Source organism: Ranitomeya imitator, chromosome 4 (assembly GCF_032444005.1).
Source record: "Ranitomeya imitator isolate aRanImi1 chromosome 4, aRanImi1.pri, whole genome shotgun sequence".
Taxonomy (NCBI): Eukaryota; Metazoa; Chordata; class Amphibia; order Anura; family Dendrobatidae; genus Ranitomeya; species Ranitomeya imitator.
Genome location: NC_091285.1, coordinates 543,396,796 through 543,420,587, shown reverse-complemented (window position 1 = coordinate 543,420,587; position 23,792 = coordinate 543,396,796). Strand labels below are relative to the sequence as shown.

At 42.5% G+C, this 23,792-nt stretch overlaps 1 protein-coding gene across 8 annotated transcripts in view; it reads right to left on the bottom strand.

Moving 5' to 3' along the window:
• NTRK3 (neurotrophic receptor tyrosine kinase 3) overlaps positions 1-10,670 on the bottom strand; it is a 1,162,015-nt gene extending 1,151,345 nt beyond the window's left edge. For 6 of the 8 annotated variants that reach the window (XM_069766240.1, XM_069766242.1, XM_069766243.1 and 3 more), the window contains exon 1: positions 9,133-10,670. In XM_069766240.1, coding sequence (XP_069622341.1) covers positions 9,133-9,374 — 242 coding nt within the window. In that variant the 5' untranslated portion in view covers positions 9,375-10,670. The remainder of the gene's footprint in view (positions 1-9,132) is intronic. The other 2 variants (XM_069766241.1, XM_069766246.1) reach the window with 1 other exon arrangement.
• Positions 10,671-23,792: the final 13,122 nt, after the last annotated feature.

Here is a 23,792-nt window from a genome sequence, read left to right as displayed (position 1 = left end):
ATGAAAGTGATCATGGGAGCTGTCTCCAAGATTAATGATGATCTTGGAAATCATGACCCATAAAGAAGACTAATAAAGTGATAGAATGGCTGTTGAATGCATTGAGAAGAAGCTAGTTTTCTATAACACTTTCCAGACATTAAAACAACACAAGGAAAAAAAAATCTTCATCTACGTTAACGAGTCGACCCATTGGCGATGGCAAAAGACATTGGCAAGAGAAATGTGACACTTGGAGATTGTCCACGTAATCACAGTGGCATTGCAATTCAGCTTTTGGCAGCTCTTAAAAACAACTTGAAGGCAACTGGGTTTAGTTACATGGAATAAAGGACATAAAACTTGAACTAAATAACGGATTTGTCCTAGGAATGTAGTTGGAACATGGGCCAAGTTAGTGCACAGTGTCAATAGGCTTCTGGCCTTTAGCCAATAGAAAAGAGTAGATTCCACAGGTTGGGAACGTCAATAGAGTGACAAATTATAGACTTCGAGCACAGTAATAGAACATAGATAAGCAGAGCTTCATTATACAGATCAACAAGCCATGCAAACCCTTAGATAATAAGATCTAAAGTAGTGTTTTAAGCCCCACACCAATTTAACAGTTTTGAAAGAGACGTGACCGGACCTTTAAAGTGTCGTGCTACAATAAAATGATTCTACATTAGGGTTTTCCGAGCATGCAAGCAATCCTTTGCCATAAATAAGTTCCAATAACCTCTGCAATATGCTATCGGCATCATGTAAAAAGTAAATTACGGTCTATCAATACTAATTACAAAACACTCAATACTTTAATCTAGACCAAACACTCCTACAGTTTGAGTTTTAGAGATCTATTTATCAAAGTTTTCTACCACTTTATCTCGGATTGTATCCGTATGGGTCACTTTTGCTTTTCCTAAATATTTGTAGATTTAAAAAAATATATATTTTTCAAGACAAAAATAGCATAACAAGCAATACAAAGTTAGGGGATAGTTATAAATTATGCAAAACAGGGAAAAAAAGAGCAAACGTGAAGCTTGAAAATTGATGGCATTATGGTAATATTTGTGGCTTAGCTGGCAAAATGAAAGCCCCAAGTTCTAATAAAGTCTCCCCCAAAAGGGCAATAACAATAATCAAAAAGTTTAATGTGGATATGTGCATATATCTTACATAGTTGAAGGCAGCTATCTCTGTCAGCCACTCAATAACATACATGTCCAGCCAAGCATGCATGTGTTGTTATAAGGCAGATGTCTCTAAAGGATGGGAGGTTATCGCCTGGGAAGACAAGAGCATCGGGAAAAGAAAATCATCATGTCTTCTTTACCTTGACATAATTTGCCTAGTTAGAGTGAGAAAGTCCCATATATAATAGTGCATATATATCTCTATACAGTGGGGCAAAAAAGTATTTAGTCAGTCAGCAATAGTGCAAGTTCCACCACTTAAAAAGATGAGAGGCGTCTGTAATTTACATCATAGGTAGACCTCAACTATGGGAGACAAACTGAGAAAAAAAAATCCAGAAAATCACATTGTCTGTTTTTTTATCATTTTATTTGCATATTATGGTGGAAAATAAGTATTTGGTCAGAAACAAAATTTCATCTCAATACTTTGTAATATATCCTTTGTTGGCAATGACAGAGGTCAAACGTTTTCTGTAAGTCTTCACAAGGTTGCCACACACTGTTGTTGGTATGTTGGCCCATTCCTCCATGCAGATCTCCTCTAGAGCAGTGATGTTTTTGGCTTTTCGCTTGGCAACACGGACTTTCAACTCCCTCCAAAGGTTTTCTATAGGGTTGAGATCTGGAGACTGGCTAGGCCACTCCAGGACCTTGAAATGCTTCTTACGAAGCCACTCCTTCGTTGCCCTGGCGGTGTGCTTTGGATCATTGTCATGTTGAAAGACCCAGCCACGTTACATCTTCAATGCCCTTGCTGATGGAAGGAGGTTTGCACTCAAAATCTCACGATACATGGCCCCATTCATTCTTTCATGTACCCGGATCAGTCGTCCTGGCCCCTTTGCAGAGAAACAGCCCCAAAGCATGATGTTTCCACCACCATGCTTTACAGTAGGTATGGTGTTTGATGGATGCAACTCAGTATTCTTTTTCCTCCAAACACGAAAAGTTGTGTTTCTACCAAACAGTTCCAGTTTGGTTTCATCAGACCATAGGACATTCTCCCAAAACTCCTCTGGATCATCCAAATGCTCTCTAGCAAACTTCAGACGGGCCCGGACATGTACTGGCTTAAGCAGTGGGACACGTTTGGCACTGCAGGATCTGAGTCCATGGTGGCGTAGTGTGTTACTTATGGTAGGCCTTGTTACATTGGTCCCAGCTCTCTGCAGTTCATTCACTAGGTCCCCCCGCGTGGTTCTGGGATTTTTGCTCACCGTTCTTGTGATCATTCTGACCCCACGGGGTGGGATTTTGCGTGGAGCCCCAGATCGAGGGAGATTATCAGTGGTCTTGTATGTCTTCCATTTTCTAATTATTGCTCCCACTGTTGATTTCTTCACTCCAAGCTGGTTGGCTATTGCAGATTCAGTCTTCCCAGCCTGGTGCAGGGCTACAATTTTGTTTCTGGTGTCCTTGGACAGCTCTTTGGTCTTCACCATAGTGGAGTTTGGAGTCAGACTGTTTGAGGGTGTGCACAGGTGTCTTTTTATACTGATAACAAGTTTAAACAGGTGCCATTACTACAGGTAATGAGTGGAGGAAAGAGGAGACTCTTAAAGAAGAAGTTACAGGTCTGTGAGAGCCAGAAATCTTGATTGTTTGTTTCTGACCAAATACTTATTTTCCACGATAATATGCAAAAAAAATGATAAAAAAACAGACAATGTGATTTTCTGGATTTTTTTTTCTCAGTTTGTCTCCCATAGTTGAGGTCTACCTATGATGTAAATTACAGACGCCTCTCATCTTTTTAAGTGGTGGAACTTGCACTATTGCTGACTGACTAAATACTTTTTTGCCCCACTGTATATATATATATATATATATATATATATTAGTACATCTCTCGCGTATCACCCCTATTCTGGAACCCTCTACCACAACATATCAGACTCTCGCCTACCATCGACACCTTCAAAAAGAACCTGAAGACCCACCTCTTCCGACAAGCCTACAACCTGCAGTAACCACCGATCGACCAAACCGCTGCATGACCAGCTCTATCCTCACCTACTGTATTCTCACCCATCCCTTGTAGATTGTGAGCCTTCGCGGGCAGGGTCCTCATTCCTCCTGTAACAGTTATGACTTGTATTGTTTAAGATTATTGTACTTGTTTTTATGTATACCCCTCCTCACATGTAAAGCACCATGGAATAAATGGCGCTATAACAATAAATAATAATAATAACATAAATCACTCCCACTGTAGTCAACAGGTTTGAACAACTTTACTCTAAGTTCTATGTTGTCCAACATTATAACATGGGTACTTTTCACAGTACATAAATTCCAAATCCTCAAATACTGTAGTGTTCCCAGTTGCTCAGATTTGAAGATAATGTAACGTTATCATTTTGCTTTGTCCTAGCTCTTCTACTTATGCTTTAGGCCTCTGCGTAGATTACAATACACAATTAGATTGTATCATAATGCTGTCCATGGGAAAACGTTTCCACTCCTTATTAAATATCGCATTTTTATCCTTGACGCTAAGTATATATTTTATATTTTTTACTTGGAAAGGATACCATAAATACACATAAATAGTATATTCAAATGATAAAAACGGGATTATTACTAAAGGGAATGATCACGCTAGCTCAAGCAATCCGAGGAACATTTACAATTTCTGGGTTTAGTGAACAATACCATTTTAAAGGATACTTTTTTTCAATGGCCAAGGTTTACATCTGGACTAAAGGTGGATGAAATGTTCTTCTGTGTTTGTGTCGGTCTCCTTATACTTCAAAAACATATTGCATGCTGTATATATATTTGATTTCTAGGAAAATGTCCCCAGTGTATGTTTTTGGAAGACGTAGGGGAATTCTATTGTGAGTCCCATTTGAGAGCAAAGAGTAAAGTTATTGATGACAATCTCTGTACAACGCTGCAGAATATGAAGGTGTTATGTTATTGACAAGAAGCAAATCAGTAAAAAGTTTTTAAAATTATGATTTATTCATGATTAAATTTTGCCTTGCACATTGCCATTATTAGAATAAGCCTTATACTTGTTTTATTGTCAACGTAATCATCGGACTAAATTTAACATTTACGTCAAATTCACCAAATGCTTATCTGTATAATTAGCATTAGTAGATTATCATGCATGGCTATGCCACTTATGAAATATTGAGGGGGATCTCAAAACTTGGACCTACAAAGCTCTTGATAACAGGGGCATGATGTAGTTGACAGAAAATTGACCATACATATGTAATTCTCACGTTTCTCTATTGATATGTCTCCCATGTGGGAACACCCCATTAGCATCTAATCAGCTTATATATATAAAACCATACAAAGAAGAGGAACATTGCAACACCCAAAAAAATTCCACAATTTTATGTCAAGGATTTAAAAAGCAGCGGTGGGGTATTTAAGACACTAGGAAGTACGGACAGCAGCCATTTTGAGCTTCTTCTTGGTCCTCAAGGAAGCGTTGATATTCATTCCATGGACTATATATGTAAGTCACATGGACATTACTGTATATATATATATATATATATATATCCTTTACATGACTTGTGTCTGTGTTCATTATGCTGAGTGACTTTCCAGCCTTCATAATGACTGTAACCTGGCCTCAGTTAGCCTACATGAGATGAAAAGTTCTGCCTTCACGCGTCCAGTAAAATGTATCTGTTGTTATGTGTCTTGCATTTCTACAGGAAACAATGCGCCAGACTCGAGAACACTAATTAACTGACGACTCTGTAAAATTGAATTTATAAACAATCCTCATGAGCAGAGGTTCGGATACATGTGGTAAGACTTTAGAAACATTGGTTACGCCATGTTTCAGCAGGGCAGTCGGAAAATGAACCTGTTAGTCACTGTGTACACAATGCACGTCTGTTATATTCTGGTTGTTGTATTAGACATGATCTCATAAAGAAAGCTATGATGGGTCTATTATTTGGGGCCAAACCCATCACTGATGCAAGGACTCGTACTGCCTCACATTTCCATCTTGTGCCCCTTTGATAATGTCCAGTTGAAGCCAATGTGTGTTATACATAAGGTAGTGCATTGCAGATATGATATGGCAGTTATGGAATATACATGGTGTTTTTGAAATTATTGCACATTGATTAAGCAAATTTCTAAATCACACTGTCACCAATGACAGCGAATTTGCTATAATGGTATGAACACTTGCTGTAGTGTGAAGTAAGGTGAGATCTATGAAGTGTAATTGGAAGGTGGGGGTTGGGATCCCAAATCACTTTGATAGCTACATATAGATATCCTCATTCCATAAGTTTGGTTATAGACATTATATTCCATGTTACTCTATATGGTTCAGACGAAAATAAAATATGTAAAAAGAAGGATCCCAGATCAGTCATTCTGTACTGGTAATTCTGCAAATCTGGTAATTCTATAGATCTAGTAATTCTGTAAATCTGGTAATTATGTAGCCCTATTCTGATAATTCTTTGCACATTCACTAGGGATGCAGTATTCCTTGTATTGGTTAAAGCAATTGGATTACTGCTCAGCCTCCTTGCTCTGTTGCACTTTCCATCCATGTGCAGCGATGAAGCCCACCACTTCTAGCCAGAATACAATCAGCATTCATGAGAGTACTCCTAATTTACAGCAGTACCACCTTCTGCATAAAACAAGTGATCATTGTATTAAATTCAAACAGCTACAACACACAGTCTAGTCTGAATTCAGCAGGCTGTTCCTGGCCAAAGACTGGGCAGAAGCCAATAATAAATCCTCCGATTCAATCACGTGTCGTCCTTTCCATCTAGGAATGCCACTCGTGATTGGATTTTAAATTTTCAACATTTCAGTTCTGCCATTGAACCAGGAAACGATTAGCTCATTGGCAAGTTACCATAAAACATGATTCACATTGGGTGAATGTTTTTTACGAGTATATTAACCCAGCAATGTTCTTTTTTAATTAAATCAAAAAACTAGATGCTCAAATTAACCTAACACTTCCATTGTCACACATGCATTCAGTACTGATACCTAATGTGACCACAATTTCCTATTTGGCCTAGAATGCCACTACAAATTGGATTCCCATTATGCCGAATTCACTCATACAACTAAAACAGACACTTTGAAGACTTGCGTCTATACGGTGCTTATCAATGGGGTTTTGTTAATTTACAGAATAAAAGTTTTTAAAGCCTTCAAACTCACAAAGAACATTTGGTCTAATATCTCTTCATGTCCTCTAAGGTTTAAAAATGGTGGAATATATTTCATGCACTTACTTATACGTGTTTACAAGTAGAGAGCAGGACATTGCCAACCCCTGTAACACTATTTGCATGTGTTTTGATTCAAAACTAAAATAAAGCATAATATGAAATACAAAAAGTATTATGCTATTCAAAAAATTTGCTTTGCCTTTGTGTTGCATAGAGGGGATGAGTAGACCATGATGCGAAGAGACAACGCCCTACATCGATAAAATATTCCCCCTTAGGAAAACAAATGGTCGCATGGGCGGAGTTACATTCTACAGAAGGGTGGAGTTGCAAAAGGAAAGTATCGGACCAATGTGTAATATGGAGAATATTGAAACATTTTAGCTATCACTAAGTTACAATATACAAAATATATTTGACTATTGTATGATTTCTGCAGGTTTATCATTTAACAAAAATGCTTGAACTCTCTCAACAGATGTATCATCACCGTCATTATCAGTCATTGTTATCATGGGGGCCATTTTGGCAACAAAACGGTGTTTAGCATGAGCAAGAATCGAGAAGTTGGTGTTGTCCATTGACCAAAGCACCACATCTCTCCTGGTTTTAGTAAGTTAAACTTGATTAAACTACGATCCACCACATGTTTCAAGTGGAAACCAATGACCATCTTACTCCATTACTCTTCTTTACATCTCCTAAATGTGTTTTCTCAGACCAAAACCACATTGGGCTTCATATTGAAAGTATATTTTCAATCTCATTCCTGAATTCATTGAAGCAAGCACAATATTCCTGGCTCCATGTCATCTAGTCCATGTTTCCCATCTCTCACTCAGCAATCTTGTTCACAGTATCTCGAGTGCCAAATGAAACAAATAGTCTTGACCAAATGGACCTAAATGTGATGCTTGTAAGGAATGGCAAATTTCTAAGGCAGGGAGGCGTGCAGGCATTTGCTAGAATACAATCAAGCAAACCTGCAATTCTCAGGGAGAAATAAAGACGTACAATGCAGCATATTGGAAATTGGAGGCAGATGAAGCAACAGCTGACAAATGAACTTGGATGGCACGAAAAACAACCAGGGGCCATGTACTGAAGAGCCAAGGTGGACGCGATTACTGCTTTATTTCATGTCCGCAGTTAAGTTGTATTTATTTTTTCCCATGCCATGTCCACACGCTTCCATGACACCGTCACTTCCTAAGGATTATCTGTGGTGCGTGATCCAGTTGCTGAGCTGAATATTTAAACACTGTGCTGTGTTTTAAATGAGAGGGTGGGGAAGCAAATCTCCATGGCTCTTTCACAAATGCATGGTGTGAAGAAAGAAGAAGAAAAAAAAAAAAGAAATCCTGACGACAAGACTTTCAGCAAACCTTCCTCCAACCAGAAAGGGCTTCAATGCAAGAATTGTCTAGCAACCGGGGGTCGGGAAATAGGAGTTGGAACATGGAAACATTTTCTACTGTGCTGCTGTCAGTGGGTGAAAAATGCACTAATAATTCTTATCCAAATCATCAAGTGTTTCTGCATTTCCGTGCCCTAGATGAAGCCAGCACCAGTTGACAGATTGAACATTTTCCTCTTAGGGAGAAGTTTACCACGATTATATTCACAATGAATTATTACATCATTTCTATGGCAAACTCAAGGGCTTGATATTTCTTCTCTTTGATGAGCCATTATGACCATTCAATGCAGTATTGCTATAGATATGACATATTATAGGTTAATCACAAAAAAAACAGTTAACTCTTTCTTGCTCACAGGACCCTCTTGTAACGTCATGAGTTAATTCTTTGGAAGTCAACCATATGCAACAGTATAAACAGGAACAAAGAAAAGAACTATCTGCATCATTAGCAATCTGCCAGTCATTTTTTGCCTCCATTATTAGCATCTGGAGAAAGGGTGAGAAAAGGGAACTTTGGATGGCTTTTCCTATGGAAATCATTATGGGTTGGGATACAAGTTTGGAACTGCATTGTCCATTTAATACCAGCAAGATACGAAAAAAAGCCATTAATGCAGCGTACTGCTACCAATTCAGCTATGACAAACATTGCTAGCTTAAGGTAGGGTGGTTCTGAAGCAAAGTCACGTTCTGTCTGTCTTGGGTGTCCATCTCAATATATAAATTAATTAAGGCATTATAATGGCAAACCATGAAGAATCTACGTGCCTGGTGTCCTATATGCCCAACATGAAGCTGTCTGTGTGACTTGAGGATGATTGATGTCCTATAACATGGCAATATAAGTTGATGCCACCCTAAACCATCTCATAGTAGACCAGTTACCGCATTCTCATTCTGTGGTGTTATCTTCCAACTATACAAGTCACCACATCTACAATAGAGACCACTCATAATACGTGATCCTTCTTAGTTCTGACCCAATCTGGAAGCAGCTCAATAGAAAGCTCCCAAAGCAAAGCAGAAAAATAGCATATCTCTGTTTTCCCATGGAACATAATTAATAAGAGTTATTATCATGCCCAGTATTCCCATGGCTCGGTGCAATGTAACCAGATTACGTCCGTTCTAGTTAAGCAAATCTCTGTATTTGAGGAAGTGAAGGATTATTTGTGTATAGACTATAAAAATCCCAGCATAATAAAATAAAATAGAAGTTGATAACATGGATGAGTAAGACAGGCTTATGAACCTGCTTGTGGATACAAGACACAGTGCAATCACTGCCATCATACAGCAAATGGCACATTTCGGGTTGGAATACAAGACTTACATTGAAATGATGTTCTTGGAGAGGTCAGTGATGTTGAAGCTTGTGGTCGCATTAGTTGATTCCTGCATTTCCAAGAGGGGGAATATGTTCCCATTGTCCATTTTGTTGCAGAGAATTTCAATTTTGCTGCACACACAATTAACAGGGCAAGCCATAACCGAACCCATGTAGTCCAGCAAAATGCTCCATAGTAAGAAAATCCTCCAAAAACTGCACTTTGTAGGGCGCGGAGACACATCCATTTCAAACAGATGTTTTCAACCCCAAAAAAAGGGGGGGTAGAAAGGGGAAGGGAACCAAGATGAGGAGATGTCTCAGCCTTTTCTCTTGATAAGCAATCAGATGTAAAATCCTCTTGTAGCTAAAGTCATCCTGAAATGGCTCAGACGCACACTGCTTTCAGCCCACAGAGATGCATAGTGCCTGATGCTGCTGCTGCTGTCTTGTTGATTCCAGATTGTTGGTTTATTTTATTTTTTTTCCAGGAGATCTACAAGACTTCTGAGGAATGCAATAGAAGATGGGGGAGACAGAAAAAACGGGTGCTAAAGTCACCAAGTCCCACCTACTGGGCAGATTTCAAACTGTCACACCTGCAAAAAACAGAAAGAGAGGAGGTGGGGTGCGGGGAGAGGGAATCAGGGAAAGGGAGTGATACACATACAAGATCAGAGATCAAACAGCACCGTTTGTAACCTGATGTATGCAAAAAAAGACAAATACACTACACCTCCCCTAGAAAAAAACAAAAAACAACAGTTTTCTCCGCAAGAGACACATTCATTCCGGATGTTCCCTGTCTCATCCCTGGATTCTGCAGAGCACAAGGCTGTACAGCAAAAAAAAGTTCAGGATGCTATTTTCATCCTTGGATATCATTACATCGCTCGCATTTCTCTAAGGAAAATGGGATACACAGAAAAAGAAGACGAGGAAATTTTCTAATTTTTCACTTTCCAAAATCAAATGCTAAAAAAGAAATGACCCTGATTCTTCATCTTCGGAGGATGAGGCTGCTTGGGAACTGAGGACGGGACATGATGTGGCTCAAGTAAAATGAATCCGGCACATCCAGATCTGCATTAAATGTCCAAAATCATTCGAGTATCACGGAAAAAAAAAGGAACGAGAAGGAAAGGCAACAAGGGCTGAGAGCCTACAGCGTGTTGCAATGGACTGGAGGAAGCAAATTAAGATGCATGATGCATTTTTGGCAAGCACTGCACCCTAAGTAGATCCTAGCAATGCTTAATTTGCTGTGCCCTTCATCAATGCTCCCTTAGATGCCGCTATGGAAAGTGTTCGGAATTCTTTTGCAAGATGCAGGCACACGAGAGAATAGAAAGACACACAGAAGATACACACAATGATAACACAAGATGGACCTGCTAATGGGGGATACAGGTGCACGCCGCTCTCAGACCCCGCAGATTGTAGCTCCAAACACGAACTGCTGTCTCTTGTCCAAAGGAAAGGGAGAAAAAAAAAAAGGTGGGAGTCTCAGCTGTTTACTGAGAGCCAGAGAATCAAAGCTGTGTGATCAGGATGAGGAGAGCGAGAGAGAGCGGCAGAGGGAGGAGAGTGGCAGGCACACACACACTCACACACCAAAACTAATTCTCTATGCAGTATGATGAAAAGGAGGACAGCAGGACAAAAAATCCCCTGTATCCTAATCCCCGACTCCATGCACACTTGTGGAATTCCCTCCCTACACCCTGCATTGTGCGCCATTCTGTACATCCATAAACTGCACAGAATATATATCACAGAGGACGTCAATGAATACCATTTACATTCTATAGCTAAAATGATTACATCGATGATACATCCGGCAGGAGATTATTTACGTATTTCACAATGCAGTTTTTCCATGTGATTTTCAAAAGTGAAGATATATTTAATAAGTCAATGCCAAGAGATAGATGAATAGCTGATGAAGGACATGTGGACAGTCCACACACAATGCTGTTGATGAATTGTTACGCTTCAGGCTTCAGTGCAGTTGCACATATTCACCATTTGGTGGCAGCGGTCAGTGTATGGTCAATCAGAGCTGCCGTCTCACTTTAACAGTGATTTGGTAATAGAAGTAATAAGTATTAATCAGATTTAATACTGTGTTAGGCTACTTTCACACTTGCGTCGTTTGCTGTACGTCGCAATGCGTCGTTTTGGAGAACAAACGCATCCTGCAAAGTTGCCCGTGGGATGTGTTTTTCTCCATTGACTTGCATTAGCGATGCTTTTCGACGTATGGCCACACTTCGCATCCGTCGTGCGATGGATGCGTCGTGTTTTGGCGGACCGTTGGCACAAAAAAGTAACATGTAACGGTTTTTGTGCGACGCGTCCGCCATTTTCAATTGCTCATGCGTGGCCGAAACTCCGCCCCTTCCTCCCCGGACTGCAGAATGGGCAGCGGATGCGTTGAAAAACTGCAACCACTGCCCACGTCGGGGCACAAATTTCATAACGTGCGTCAGTACGTCAGCCCGACGCATAGCGACGGGCCCGTACCGACGCAAGTGTGAAATTAGCCTTATCCAGTGTTACCTGCATTTGTCCAAATAGCATTAGGTTGGACTATAGCTATATTTATTCTTCTTATGTTACCTATTATCTGGAGGGATTTCCATGAATGTCCAAGCTCGGACTGGCTGATGGGGGAACAGGTGAATCCCCCGGTGGGCCCTCATCCCCCTATATGAGCAGTAGTTGGCACAATATACTTGATGCATTATATACAGGCAGTAGTACAGGCAATATTCATTATTTAGTTGAGAAGCCACCCTGGTAATGGGCTATGTCCCTACACACTGACAATGTCCAATCACCGCTGACAGTATGAAGCTGTCTAGGGACACACACTATTGACTAGAGGAATGGTAACACCCAGTTGTCAATTAGGCAATAGCTTTATGGAGGTTTATAATTAACTAGAAAAATGTACTATAAGAAACATGTCAGGAGAGGTGACAGCACCGCTGCAAATCCAGAGGCTCAAAATTGACATTTGTTCTGACTGTAGACTTTGTGAAAAACAGTAATTAATTCTGCAGACGCAATAAGTTATCCCATAATTTTAAAAATAAAGATGATGACAGATGGAAACATTACTACAAAGAGAACTTCTTTACCTGTAGAATTTATCCTAGCTAGTGATGAGCGAGTGTACTCATTGCTCAGGTTCTCCCGAGCACGCTCGGGTGGTCTCCGAGTATTTATGGCTGCGCGGAGATTTAATTTTCCTTGCCACAGCTAGATGATTTGTGGCTACTAAAAAAATATTTAGAACTGAGAGTCCTTAATGGTTGATACCTTTTAATGGCTAACTGAAAAGATGGTAACAAATTGCAAGCTTTCGAGACTACACAGGTCTCTTCATCAGGCAAAGACTAAAATAAATAAATTCTGAAGAATCACATATTTATGCCCACACAGCACAGAAAAAAAAATCATAGATGAGACAGGTGACATGAAGCAGAATTACCATGAGTGATAAACAGTTATGTCCATAAATATTGGACCAGTTCTTAGATAAAGAGTGTTTTCTTATCCATGGGGTTTTTTTTCTGTGCTATGTTGTGCATAAATATGTGATTCTTCAGAATTTCTTTTAGTCTTTGCCTGATGAAGAGTCCTGAGTAGTCTCGAAAGCTTGCGATTTGTTACCATCTTTTCAGTTAGCCATTAAGAGGTATCAACCACTGAGGACTCTCAATTCTAAATATTTTTCTATCTACTGGCTAACACGGTACCAAGATATATAGTGTTCCTGTATCAAATTGCGGCTACTAGACAGCTTTGATTATATGTGGGGATTCCCTAGCAACCAGGCAACCCCCACATGTACTCAGGCTGGCTAACAGCAATAAATAATCCAGCTGAAGCAAGGAAAGCTAAATCTCCGAGCACTAAAAAATACTCAGAGATCACCCGAAAGTGCTCGGGAGAACACGAGCAACGAGTATACTCGCTCATCACTAATCATAGCTGCTGGATGCTGTAAATCAGTTTACCTATTGAGGACACAAGCTTCCTCAGGATCCTGTGCAGCACATAATACTCCCCTTTTCTCTATACACCACCAATGTAAGACAAACCATCAGCATATTTGGTTTCCAGTACCATCTCTATGCTGATGACACCCAATTATACACATCGGCTCCTGACTTCACCACCACATTACTACAAAATTCCAGTAATTGTCTATCCGCTATATCTAACATGTACTCCCTCATATTAAAACTGAATCTGTCAAAAACTGAACATCTTGTGTTTCCCCCATCTACTAACCTACCCAAACCTGACATTGCCACCTCGTTGTGTGGTTCCACCATATCTCCCAAGCAGCAGGCTCTCTGTCTTGGAGTTATATTTGATTCAGCTCTTTCATTTATTCACTATATCGGATCACTCGCTCACTCATGTTATCTGCACCTCAAAAACATCTCCAGATTTCAACCTTTCCTTATCTTTGACTCTACAAATACTCTTACTACTACTCTGATTCTTACTCTCCTTGACTACTCCAACTCTCTAATGATAGGTGTCCCTTTCAGTAATCTCTCCTATCTCTAATTTATCCTGAATGCAGCAGCCAAGATCATATTTCTGTCTAATTGCTACGCTGACCACCCCTGTGTGACAATCTTTTACTGCCCATCCGCTATATATGACCTTATAACTCTTCGGGCTCGTAGTTTTCATAGATAGCATGCCTACCCATTTTATTCTATGAGGCAGTACACATGTCCACATCTTTCCTCGGACTGAGTGGTCTGAGGAAAAAAATTGGTGACATATCTGATTTTGAGCCAAGTGTCAGACCAAAAACAGCAAAGCAAGTCTATGAGTCTGTGGAAAACATCTGACCGCACTCAGATGACATCTGAGTGTAGTCCAATTTTCACGAACTGACAGAATGGAGGTGGAGAAACTTTTATTTTATTCTCTCTACTTCCAAGAAAAACTGATTCCACGCTAATCAAACTCTTCTCAGAAAAATTGGACGTTTTTTTCTCTTGAAATATGCAAAATATGATCAAAACATGTGAAACTCAAAATGGTATGAATAAAAACACAAACTAGTCATGCAAAAAACAAGCCTCATATAGCTCCATTGCTGGGAGAATAAAAAAACAAAACCTCATTAATTGGTGAAAAAAATGTTTCTCACAGAATATTTGAATTCTTAAGCCAGTAATGTATGTATTTACAGTGTGTATATATACATATATAAATATATATATATATATATATATATATATATATATATATATATATATATATATATATATATATATATATATATATATACAGTATATATATATATATATATGTCTGCTGTGTGATCCCTATAAGTTTGTCCTAGAAGTGTGACGATTAATTTAGAATTAAATCCAGAAGGATGTATACAGACTGTGCCCTGCCATCTGCCACCATCGCACTCTAACCAGCATGTCTATTCTTCCTACAGGTATGTTCATGCACCCAGCTCTCCAGCCTGCTCTCCTGCATTGTCTGTCTATGAAGTGCACATAGTACATCACCCAACTTTCCACACAGACTTTCCTCTGCTCCTAGCATTCACATGGTATGCCTTTCAGCTAACCCAAGCTTACACTGTGTTATTTATGACCTTGTTTACTCAGGCTTGATTGTATGCATCTGGTCCACCCTTAATTCTCTGACCAAGGTGAGCAGAGACCACTCCTCTCTGCTTCACACCTGAATGCACTTAGTTGTACATATATTGCATAGTACAAGTCTGCAATGACTTTAGTCTGCTGTGTGATCCCTATTAGTGTGTCCTAGAAGTGTGACGATTAATTTAGAATTAAAACCAGAATTGAACCAGAAGGGAACTCAAGGTAACTGGCTAGTCACTGTAAACAATGTTTCTGTTTGTTGTCACTCTCACCCCTATAATCCTTCACTTTCTGCAAACTGACCAAAATCCCTACTCCTAGTAAAGAACTGTTCATCTCTTCCTCAATCGTCCCCATCCATCTCACCTCCTCCTTAGAATTGTTCCTTAACATACAATCCTCTGTCTCCAAACACAGACAGCCACCTCATGCCCTCTCCTGCTAACACCTGCTAACACTTTCTCTGCTCCTTCTCACTGCTGGTGATATCTCTCCAAATCCTGGTCCTCCTCACCACATCCCCACAGTTAGTTCTACCTCCCATCCACGCTCTATCACAAATTTCCGTAACCTCTCTAACCTTATACTTATTCGCCCAGTCCTCACTTCCCCAGTCCCACTAACAGGAGCTCTGTGGAACGCTCGCTCTGTCTGCAACAAGCTTTCCTATATCCATGATCTTTTTATTACTCACAATCTTTCTGTTACGATTGGACTGGCGAGTAAACTGGGACCAGGGGTGCTATGAACAGGTAATTCAGAACCACAATGGACCTTGAAGTTCAGAGCACACAAAGTGACCTGACAATTACCAAAAACATAGGACGAGCTCTGAGACGTGGGAACTCTGCTGACCGCAATCCCTAATCCTATCCAACCACACTAGAAGTAGCCGTGGAGCGCTCCTGAACAGTCCTATGCGCCTCGAGCACAGCCTGAGAAACTAGCTAGCCCTAAGAAAGAAAAATAAGCCTAGCTTGCCTCAGAGAAATACCCCAAAGGAAAAGGCAGCCCCCCACATATAATGACTGTGAGTTGAGATGAAAATACAAACGCAGAGATGAAATAGATTTAGCAAAGTGAGGCCCAACTTACTGAACAGACCGAAGATAGGAAAGATTGCTTTGCGGTCAACACAAAACCCTACAAACAACCACGCAGAGGGGGCAAAAAGACCCTCTGCACCGACTAATGGTACGGAGGTGCTCCCTCTGCATCCCAGAGCTTCCAGCAAGCAAGAAAAACCAATATAGCAAGCTGGACAGAAAAAATTGCAAACAAAAATAACACAAGCAAAACTTAGCTTATGCAGGATAGGCAGGCCACAGGAACGATCCAGAAGAAAGCAAGACCAATACTAGAACATTGACTGGAGGCCAGGATCAAAGCACTAGGTGGAGTCAAATAGAGCAGCACCTAACGACTTAACCTCGTCACCTGAGGAAGGAAACTCAGAAGCCGCAGTACCACTCTCATCCACCAAAGGAAGCTCATAGACAGAACCAGCCGAAGTACCACTCACGACCACAGGAGGGAGCCTGGCCACAGAATTCACAACAGTACCCCCCCCTTGAGGAGGGGTCACCGAACCCTCATCAGAGCCCCCAGGCCGACCAGGATGAGCCACATGAAAGGCACGAACCAGATCGGCAGCATGGACATCAGAGGCAAAGACCCAGGAATTATCTTCCTGACCATAACCTTTCCACTTAACCAGATACTGGAGTTTCCGTCTCGAAACACGAGAATCCAAAATCTTCTCCACTATATACTCCAACTCCCCTTCAACCAAAACCGGAGCAGGAGGATCAACAGATGGAACCACAGGTGCCACGTATCTCCGCAACAATGACCTATGGAACACGTTATGAATGGAAAAAGAAGCAGGAAGAGTCAAACGAAAAGACACAGGATTAAGAACCTCAGAAATCTTATACGGACCAATGAAACGAGTCTTAAACTTAGGAGAGGAAACCTTCATAGGAATATAACGAGATGACAACCAAACCAAATCCCCAACACGAAGTCGGGGACCCACACAGCGCCTGCGGTTAGCGAAACGTTGAGCCTTCTCCTGGGACAAAGTCAAATTGTCCACTACATGAGTCCAAATCTGCTGCAACCTATCCACCACAGTATCCACACCAGGACAGTCCGAAGACTCAACCTGCCCTGAAGAGAAACGAGGGTGGAACCCAGAATTGCAGAAAAACGGCGAAACCAAAGTAGCCGAGCTGGCCCGATTATTAAGGGCGAACTCAGCCAAAGGCAAAAAGGACATCCAATCATCCTGATCAGCAGAAACAAAACATCTCAGATATGTTTCCAAGGTCTGATTGGTTCGTTCAGTCTGGCCATTAGTCTGAGGATGGAAAGCCGAGGAAAAAGACAAATCAATGCCCATCCTAGCACAAAAGGCTCGCCAAAACCTCGAAACAAACTGGGAACCTCTGTCAGAAACGATGTTCTCTGGAATGCCATGTAATTGAACCACATGCTGGAAAAACAATGGCACCAAATCAGAGGAGGAAGGCAATTTAGACAAGGGCACCAAATGGACCATCTTAGAGAAGTGATCACAAACCACCCAAATGACCGACATTCTTTGAGAGATGGGGAGATCCGAAATAAAATCCATAGAGATATGTGTCCAAGGCCTCTTCGGGACCGGCAAGGGCAAAAGCAACCCACTGGCACGAAAACAGCAAGGCTTAGCCCGAGCACAAATCCCACAGGACTGCACAAAAGAACGCACATCCCGCGACAGAGACGACCACCAAAAGGATCTAGCCACCAAATCTCTGGTACCAAAGATTCCAGGATGACCAGCCAACACCGAACAATGGACCTCAGAGATAACTTTATTCGTCCATCTATCAGGGACAAACAGTCTCTCCGCTGGGCAACGGTCAGGTCTATTAGCCTGAAATTTTTGCAGCACCCGCCGCAAATCAGGGGAGTTGGCAGACAAAATTACCCCCTCTTTGAGAATACCTGCCAGCTCAGGCAAACCCGGAGAATCGGGCACAAAACTCCTAGACAGGGCATCCGCCTTCACATTTTTAGAGCCCGGAAGGTACGAAACCACAAAGTCAAAACGGGAGAAAAACAGCGACCAACGAGCCTGTCTAGGATTCAACCGTTTGGCAGACTCGAGATAAGTCAAGTTCTTGTGATCAGTCAAGACCACCACGCGATGCTTAGCTCCTTCAAGCCAATGACGCCACTCCTCGAATGCCCACTTCATGGCTAGCAACTCTCGATTGCCAACATCATAATTTCGCTCAGCAGGCGAAAATTTCCTGGAAAAGAAAGGGCATGGTTTCATCACCGAGCAATCAGAACTTCTCTGCGACAAAACAGCCCCTGCTCCAATTTCAGAAGCATCAAACTCGACCTGGAACGGAAGCGAAACATCTGGTTGGCACAACACAGGGGCAGAAGAAAAACGGCACTTCAACTCCTGAAAAGCTTCCACAGCAGCAGAAGACCAATTGACCACATCAGCACCCTTCTTGGTTAAATCAGTCAACAGTTTAGCAATACTAAAAAAATTATTGATGAAGCGACGATAAAAATTAGCAAAGCCCAGGAACTTCTGCAGACTCTTCAGAGATGTTGGCTGAGTCCAATCATAAATGGCCTGAACTTTAACAGGGTCCATCTCGATAGTAGAAGGAGAAAAAATGAATCCCAAAAATGAAACCTTCTGAACACCAAAAAGACACTTTGACCCCTTCACAAACAAAGAATTCGCACGCAGGTCCTGGAACACCATTCTGACCTGCTTCACATGAGACTCCCAATCATCTGAGAAGACCAAAATATCATCCAAGTATACAATCAGGAATTTATCCAGGTACTCTCGGAAGATGTCATGCATAAAGGACTGAAACACTGATGAGCATTAGAAAGCCCGAATGGCATAACCAGGTACTCAAAATGGCCTTCGGGTGTATTAAATGCTGTTTTCCATTCATCGCCCCGTTTAATACGCACAAGATTATACGCACCACGAAGATCTATCTTGGTGAACCAACTAGCCCCCTTAATCCGAGCAAACAAATCAGACAACAGCGGCAAGGGGTACTGAAATTTGACCGTAATTTTATTTAGAAGGCGGTAATCAATACAAGGTCTCAGCGAACCATCCTTCTTGGCCACAAAAATGAACCCCGCTCCCAATGGCGACGATGACGGGCGAATATGACCCTTCTCCAAGGACTCCTTCACGTAACTCCGCGCATAGCGGCGTGCTCAGGTACAGATAAATTAAACAGTCGACCCTTAGGAAACTTACTACCAGGAATCAAATCGATAGCACAATCACAATCCCTATGCAGAGGTAGGGCATTGGACTTGGGCTCATCGAATACATCCCGGTAATCAGACAAGAACTCTGTTACCTCAGAAGGGGTGGATGATGAGATAGACAGAAATGGAACATCACCATGTACCCCCTGACAACCCCAGCTGGACACAGACATTGATTTCCAATCTAATACTGGGTTATGGACTTGTAGCCATGGCAACCCCAACACGACCATATCATGCAGATTATGCAACACCAGAAAGCGAATATCCTCCTGGTGCGCAAGAGCCATGCACATGGCCAGCTGGGTCCAATACTGAGGCCTATTCTTAGCCAAAGGCGTAGCATCAATTCCTCTCAATGGAATAGGACACTGCAAGGGCTCCAAGACAAACCCACAGCGCCTAGCATACTCCAAGTCCATCAAATTCAGGGCAGCGCCTGAATCCACAAATGCCATGACAGAATAGGAAGACAAAGAGCAGATCAAAGTAACGGACAAAAGAAATTTCGACTGTACCGTACCAATGGTGGCAGACCTAGCGAACCGCTTAGTGCGCTTAGGACAATCGGAGATAGCATGAGTGGAATCACCACAGTAGAAACACAGCCCATTCTGACATCTGTGTTCTTGCCTTTCAGCTCTGGTCAAAGTCCTATCGCACTGCATAGGCTCAGGTTTATGCTCAGATAATACCGCCAAATGGTGCACAGATTTACGCTCACGCAAGTGTCGACCGATCTGAATGGCCAAAGACATAGACTCATTCAGACCAGCAGGCATAGGAAATCCCACCATGACATCCTTAAGGGCTTCAGAGAGACCCTTTCTGAAAATAGCTGCCAGCGCACATTCATTCCATTGAGTGAGCACGGACCACTTTCTAAACTTCTGACAATAAATCTCTATCTCATCCTGACCCTGACACAGAGCCAGCAAATTTTTCTCTGCCTGATCCACTGAATTAGGTTCATCGTACAGCAATCCGAGCGCCAGAAAAAACGCATCAATATTACATAATGCAGGATCTCCTGGCGCAAGGGAAAATGCCCAGTCTTGAGGGTCGCCACGTAATAAAGAAATAATGATCTTAACTTGTTGAACTGGGTCACCAGAGGAGCGGGGTTTCAAAGCCAGAAATAGTTTACAATTATTTTTAAAATTCAAAAACTTAGCTCTATCTCCAGAAAATAACTCAGGAATAGGAATTTTAGGTTCTAACATAGGATCTTGAATGTTCTGTACACTTATAGTGAGATTATCCATCAAAGAGGACAGACCCTGAATGTCCATGTCCACACCTGTGTTCTGAACCACCCTGATGTAAAGGGGAAAAGAAAGACAGACCACTGTGCAAAGAAAAAAAAATGGTCTCAGAACTTCTCTTTTCCCTCTATTGAGAAGCCTTAGTACTTTGGGCCTCCAGTACTGTTATGAACAGGTAATTCAGAACCACAATGGACCTTGAAGTTCAGTGCACACAAAGTGACCTGACAATTACCAAAAACATAGGTCGAGCTCTGAGACGTGGAAACTCTGCTGACCGCAATCCCTAATCCTATCCAACCACACTAGAGGTAGCCGTGGAGCGCTCCTGACCAGTCCTATGCGCCTCGAGCACAGCCTGAGAAACTAGCTAGCCCTAAGAAAGAAAAATAAGCCTAGCTTGCCTCAGAGAAATACCCCAAAGGAAAAGGCATCCCCCCACATATAATGACTGTGAGTTGAGATGAAAATACAAACGCAGAGATGAAATAGATTTAGCAAAGTGAGGCCCAACTTACTGAACAGACCGAAGATAGGAAAGATTGCTTTGCGGTCAACACAAAACCCTACAAACAACCACGCAGAGGGGGCAAAAAGACCCTCCGCACCGACTAACGGTACGGAGGTGCTCCCTCTGCGTCCCAGAGCTTCCAGCAAGCAAGAAAAACCAATATAGCAAGCTGGACAGAAAAAATAGCAAACAAAAATAACACAAGCAAAACTTAGCTTATGCAGGATAGGCAGGCCACAGGAACGATCCAGAAGAAAGCAAGACCAATACTAGAACATTGCCTGGAGGCCAGGATCAAAGCACTAGGTGGAGTCAAATAGAGCAGCACCTAACGACTTAACCTCATCACCTGAGGAAGGAAACTCAGAAGCCGCAGTACCACTCTCATCCACCAAAGGAAGCTCATAGACAGAACCAGCCGAAGTACCACTCACGACCACAGGAGGGAGCCTGGCCACAGAATTCACAACACAGGGGCACCTTTCCTGGCCCTAGCTCTAGGGGGTGCCCTAACTCACCCTGTTCCCTGGGATACCTCAGTTGGCAAGGATGCTGGGGCCTCCACCCTCGCCCTGTCTCCTGACTTCCACCCTGCATCTGTTCCCCTCCCCCACCCGGGGAAGAGAGGTGCTACCGTGTACAACAGTACACCAACCCGACAAACAAGGGAACAAAGACAAGGGTAAAAAGAAAACTCCATTCACACAAAATATGCTTTCACAAATAGCAGAGGTATCCACCAAGGTGTGAAGGACGGGGAGGGTAAATAAAGCAGGTAAGGATGAAGAATTTTCCAAGCGTACAAACAATACAACTGTCGCACAATAAAATTCCTCCAGCTCTCCAAACACCAGCTCCTCACTACTCCAGGTCTATCAAGCAAGTGCTATCTAAGAAAGGATCTGACCAGAAGGCCTAGCTTTTAAAGGAGAGAGGAGTGGCTAACCGAGCACCGCTGAAAGCAGGAATTTCCACATGGCCTTTTAACCCCTGTCCTGCTGAAAGAAAACAAAACACTTTTAATACACAGGAGAAGTGCTTCTTCTCAGCAATGAAGCAGAAGTCATCAGACACTGTGGTCTTCTGGTAGTGCTCTGTCGCGGTAACTCAGTGACACTTTCCTTCCTCGCCATCACTGAAACCTGGCTCACACCTTCTGACACAGTCTCTCCTGCTGCACTTTCGTATGGTGGCTTCCACCTTTCTCACACACCCAGCCCCAACAGCAAGCATGGTGGAGGAGTTGGTTTTCTCCTGTCAGATAACTGCTCCTTCACCCCAATCCCACTGCAACCCTCTGTTACCCTCCCTTCCTTTGAGGTGCACTCTGTGCGTATCTATTCCCCCACCAACCTCCAACAGGCTGTCATTTGCCGCCCCCCAGGGCCAGCCACCACCTTCTTTGACCACTTCACCACCTGGCTACTTCATTTCCTTTCTGCGGACATCCCCACTATCATCATGGGAGACTTCAACATCCCCATTGACACTTCCCTCTCAGCTGCCACTAAACTTCTATCTCTCACTTTCTCCTTCAGCCTCACTCAATAGTCTTCTGCAGCCACTCACAAAGATGGTCACACATTGGACCTCATCTTCACCCGCCTCTGCTCCCTATCTAAACTCTCTAACTCACCTCTTCCTCTTTCTGACCACAATCTACTCACATTCTCTTCCCTCTCCACTCCTTGTCTACAATCCCCACCCCACCAACTTGCACACCCTCGCAGAAATCTTAAACACCTTGATCTACATTCGCTCTCTGAATCCCTCCTCCCTCTCACAGACATAAGTTCCCTACACAATGCGGATGATGCTGCCACTCTATATAACACCACAATAGCTGCAGCTTTGGAATCTCTTGCCCCTCTCACACATACCAAAGCTTGCAAAATCAACAGACAGCCCTGGCACACCAGCCTGACCAAAGAACTGAGGCGAGCTTCCAGGGCTGCAGAGCGGAGATGGAAAAGATTCCACTCTAGCGAGCACTTTATCGCATTCAAACAGTCCCTCACTAATTTCAAGACCACACTCGCCACAGCTAAACAAACCTACTTCTCATCTCTCATATCCTCCCTGTTTCACAACCCTAAACAGTTATTCAACACCTTCAACTCTCTCCTCCGTCCCCCAGCACCTCCTCCCTCCCCATGCATCTCAGCTGAAGACTTTGCCTCATTTTTCAAGCAGAAGATTGAGAACATCAGAGACAGTTTTAGTCAACAACCCCAAGAGCCCTTCCTCCCAACTACCCAGCCCTCCAGCTCGAAAACCAACTTCTCCAACATTACAGAAGATGGACTCTCCACTCTACTCTCAAGATCGCATCTCACCACCTGTGCACTTAACCTGATCCCTTCCCACTTTATCCCAAACCTCGCCACAGTTTTCATCCCAACTCTAACCCATCTCTTAAACCTATCACTAACAACTGGTGTTTTCACCTCAAGCTTTATACATGCCTCAATCACAGCTATCCTCAAAAAGCCCTCTCTTGACCCATCCTCTGTATCTAGCTATTGCCCTATATCACTTCTCCCCTATGCCTCAAAACTACTGGAACAACACGTCCATCTTGAACTGTCCTCCCATCTATCTTCCTGCTCCCTTTTCGACCGCTTACAATCAGGCTTCCGGTCACACCACTCCACTGAAACTGCCCTAGGTCACCAATGACCGATTAACTGCCAAGATCAAGTGACACTACTCTGTTCTCCTCCTCCTGGACCTGTCCTCTGCCTTTGACACAGTGGACCATTCCCTATTACTACATATCCTCTCATCCCTTGGCATCACAGACTTGGCCCTATCCTGGATCTCGTCATACCTAACTGACCGAATATTCAGCGTCTCCCATTCACACACCACCTCCTCACCTCGCCCCCTATCTGTCAGAGTCCCGCAAGGTTCAGT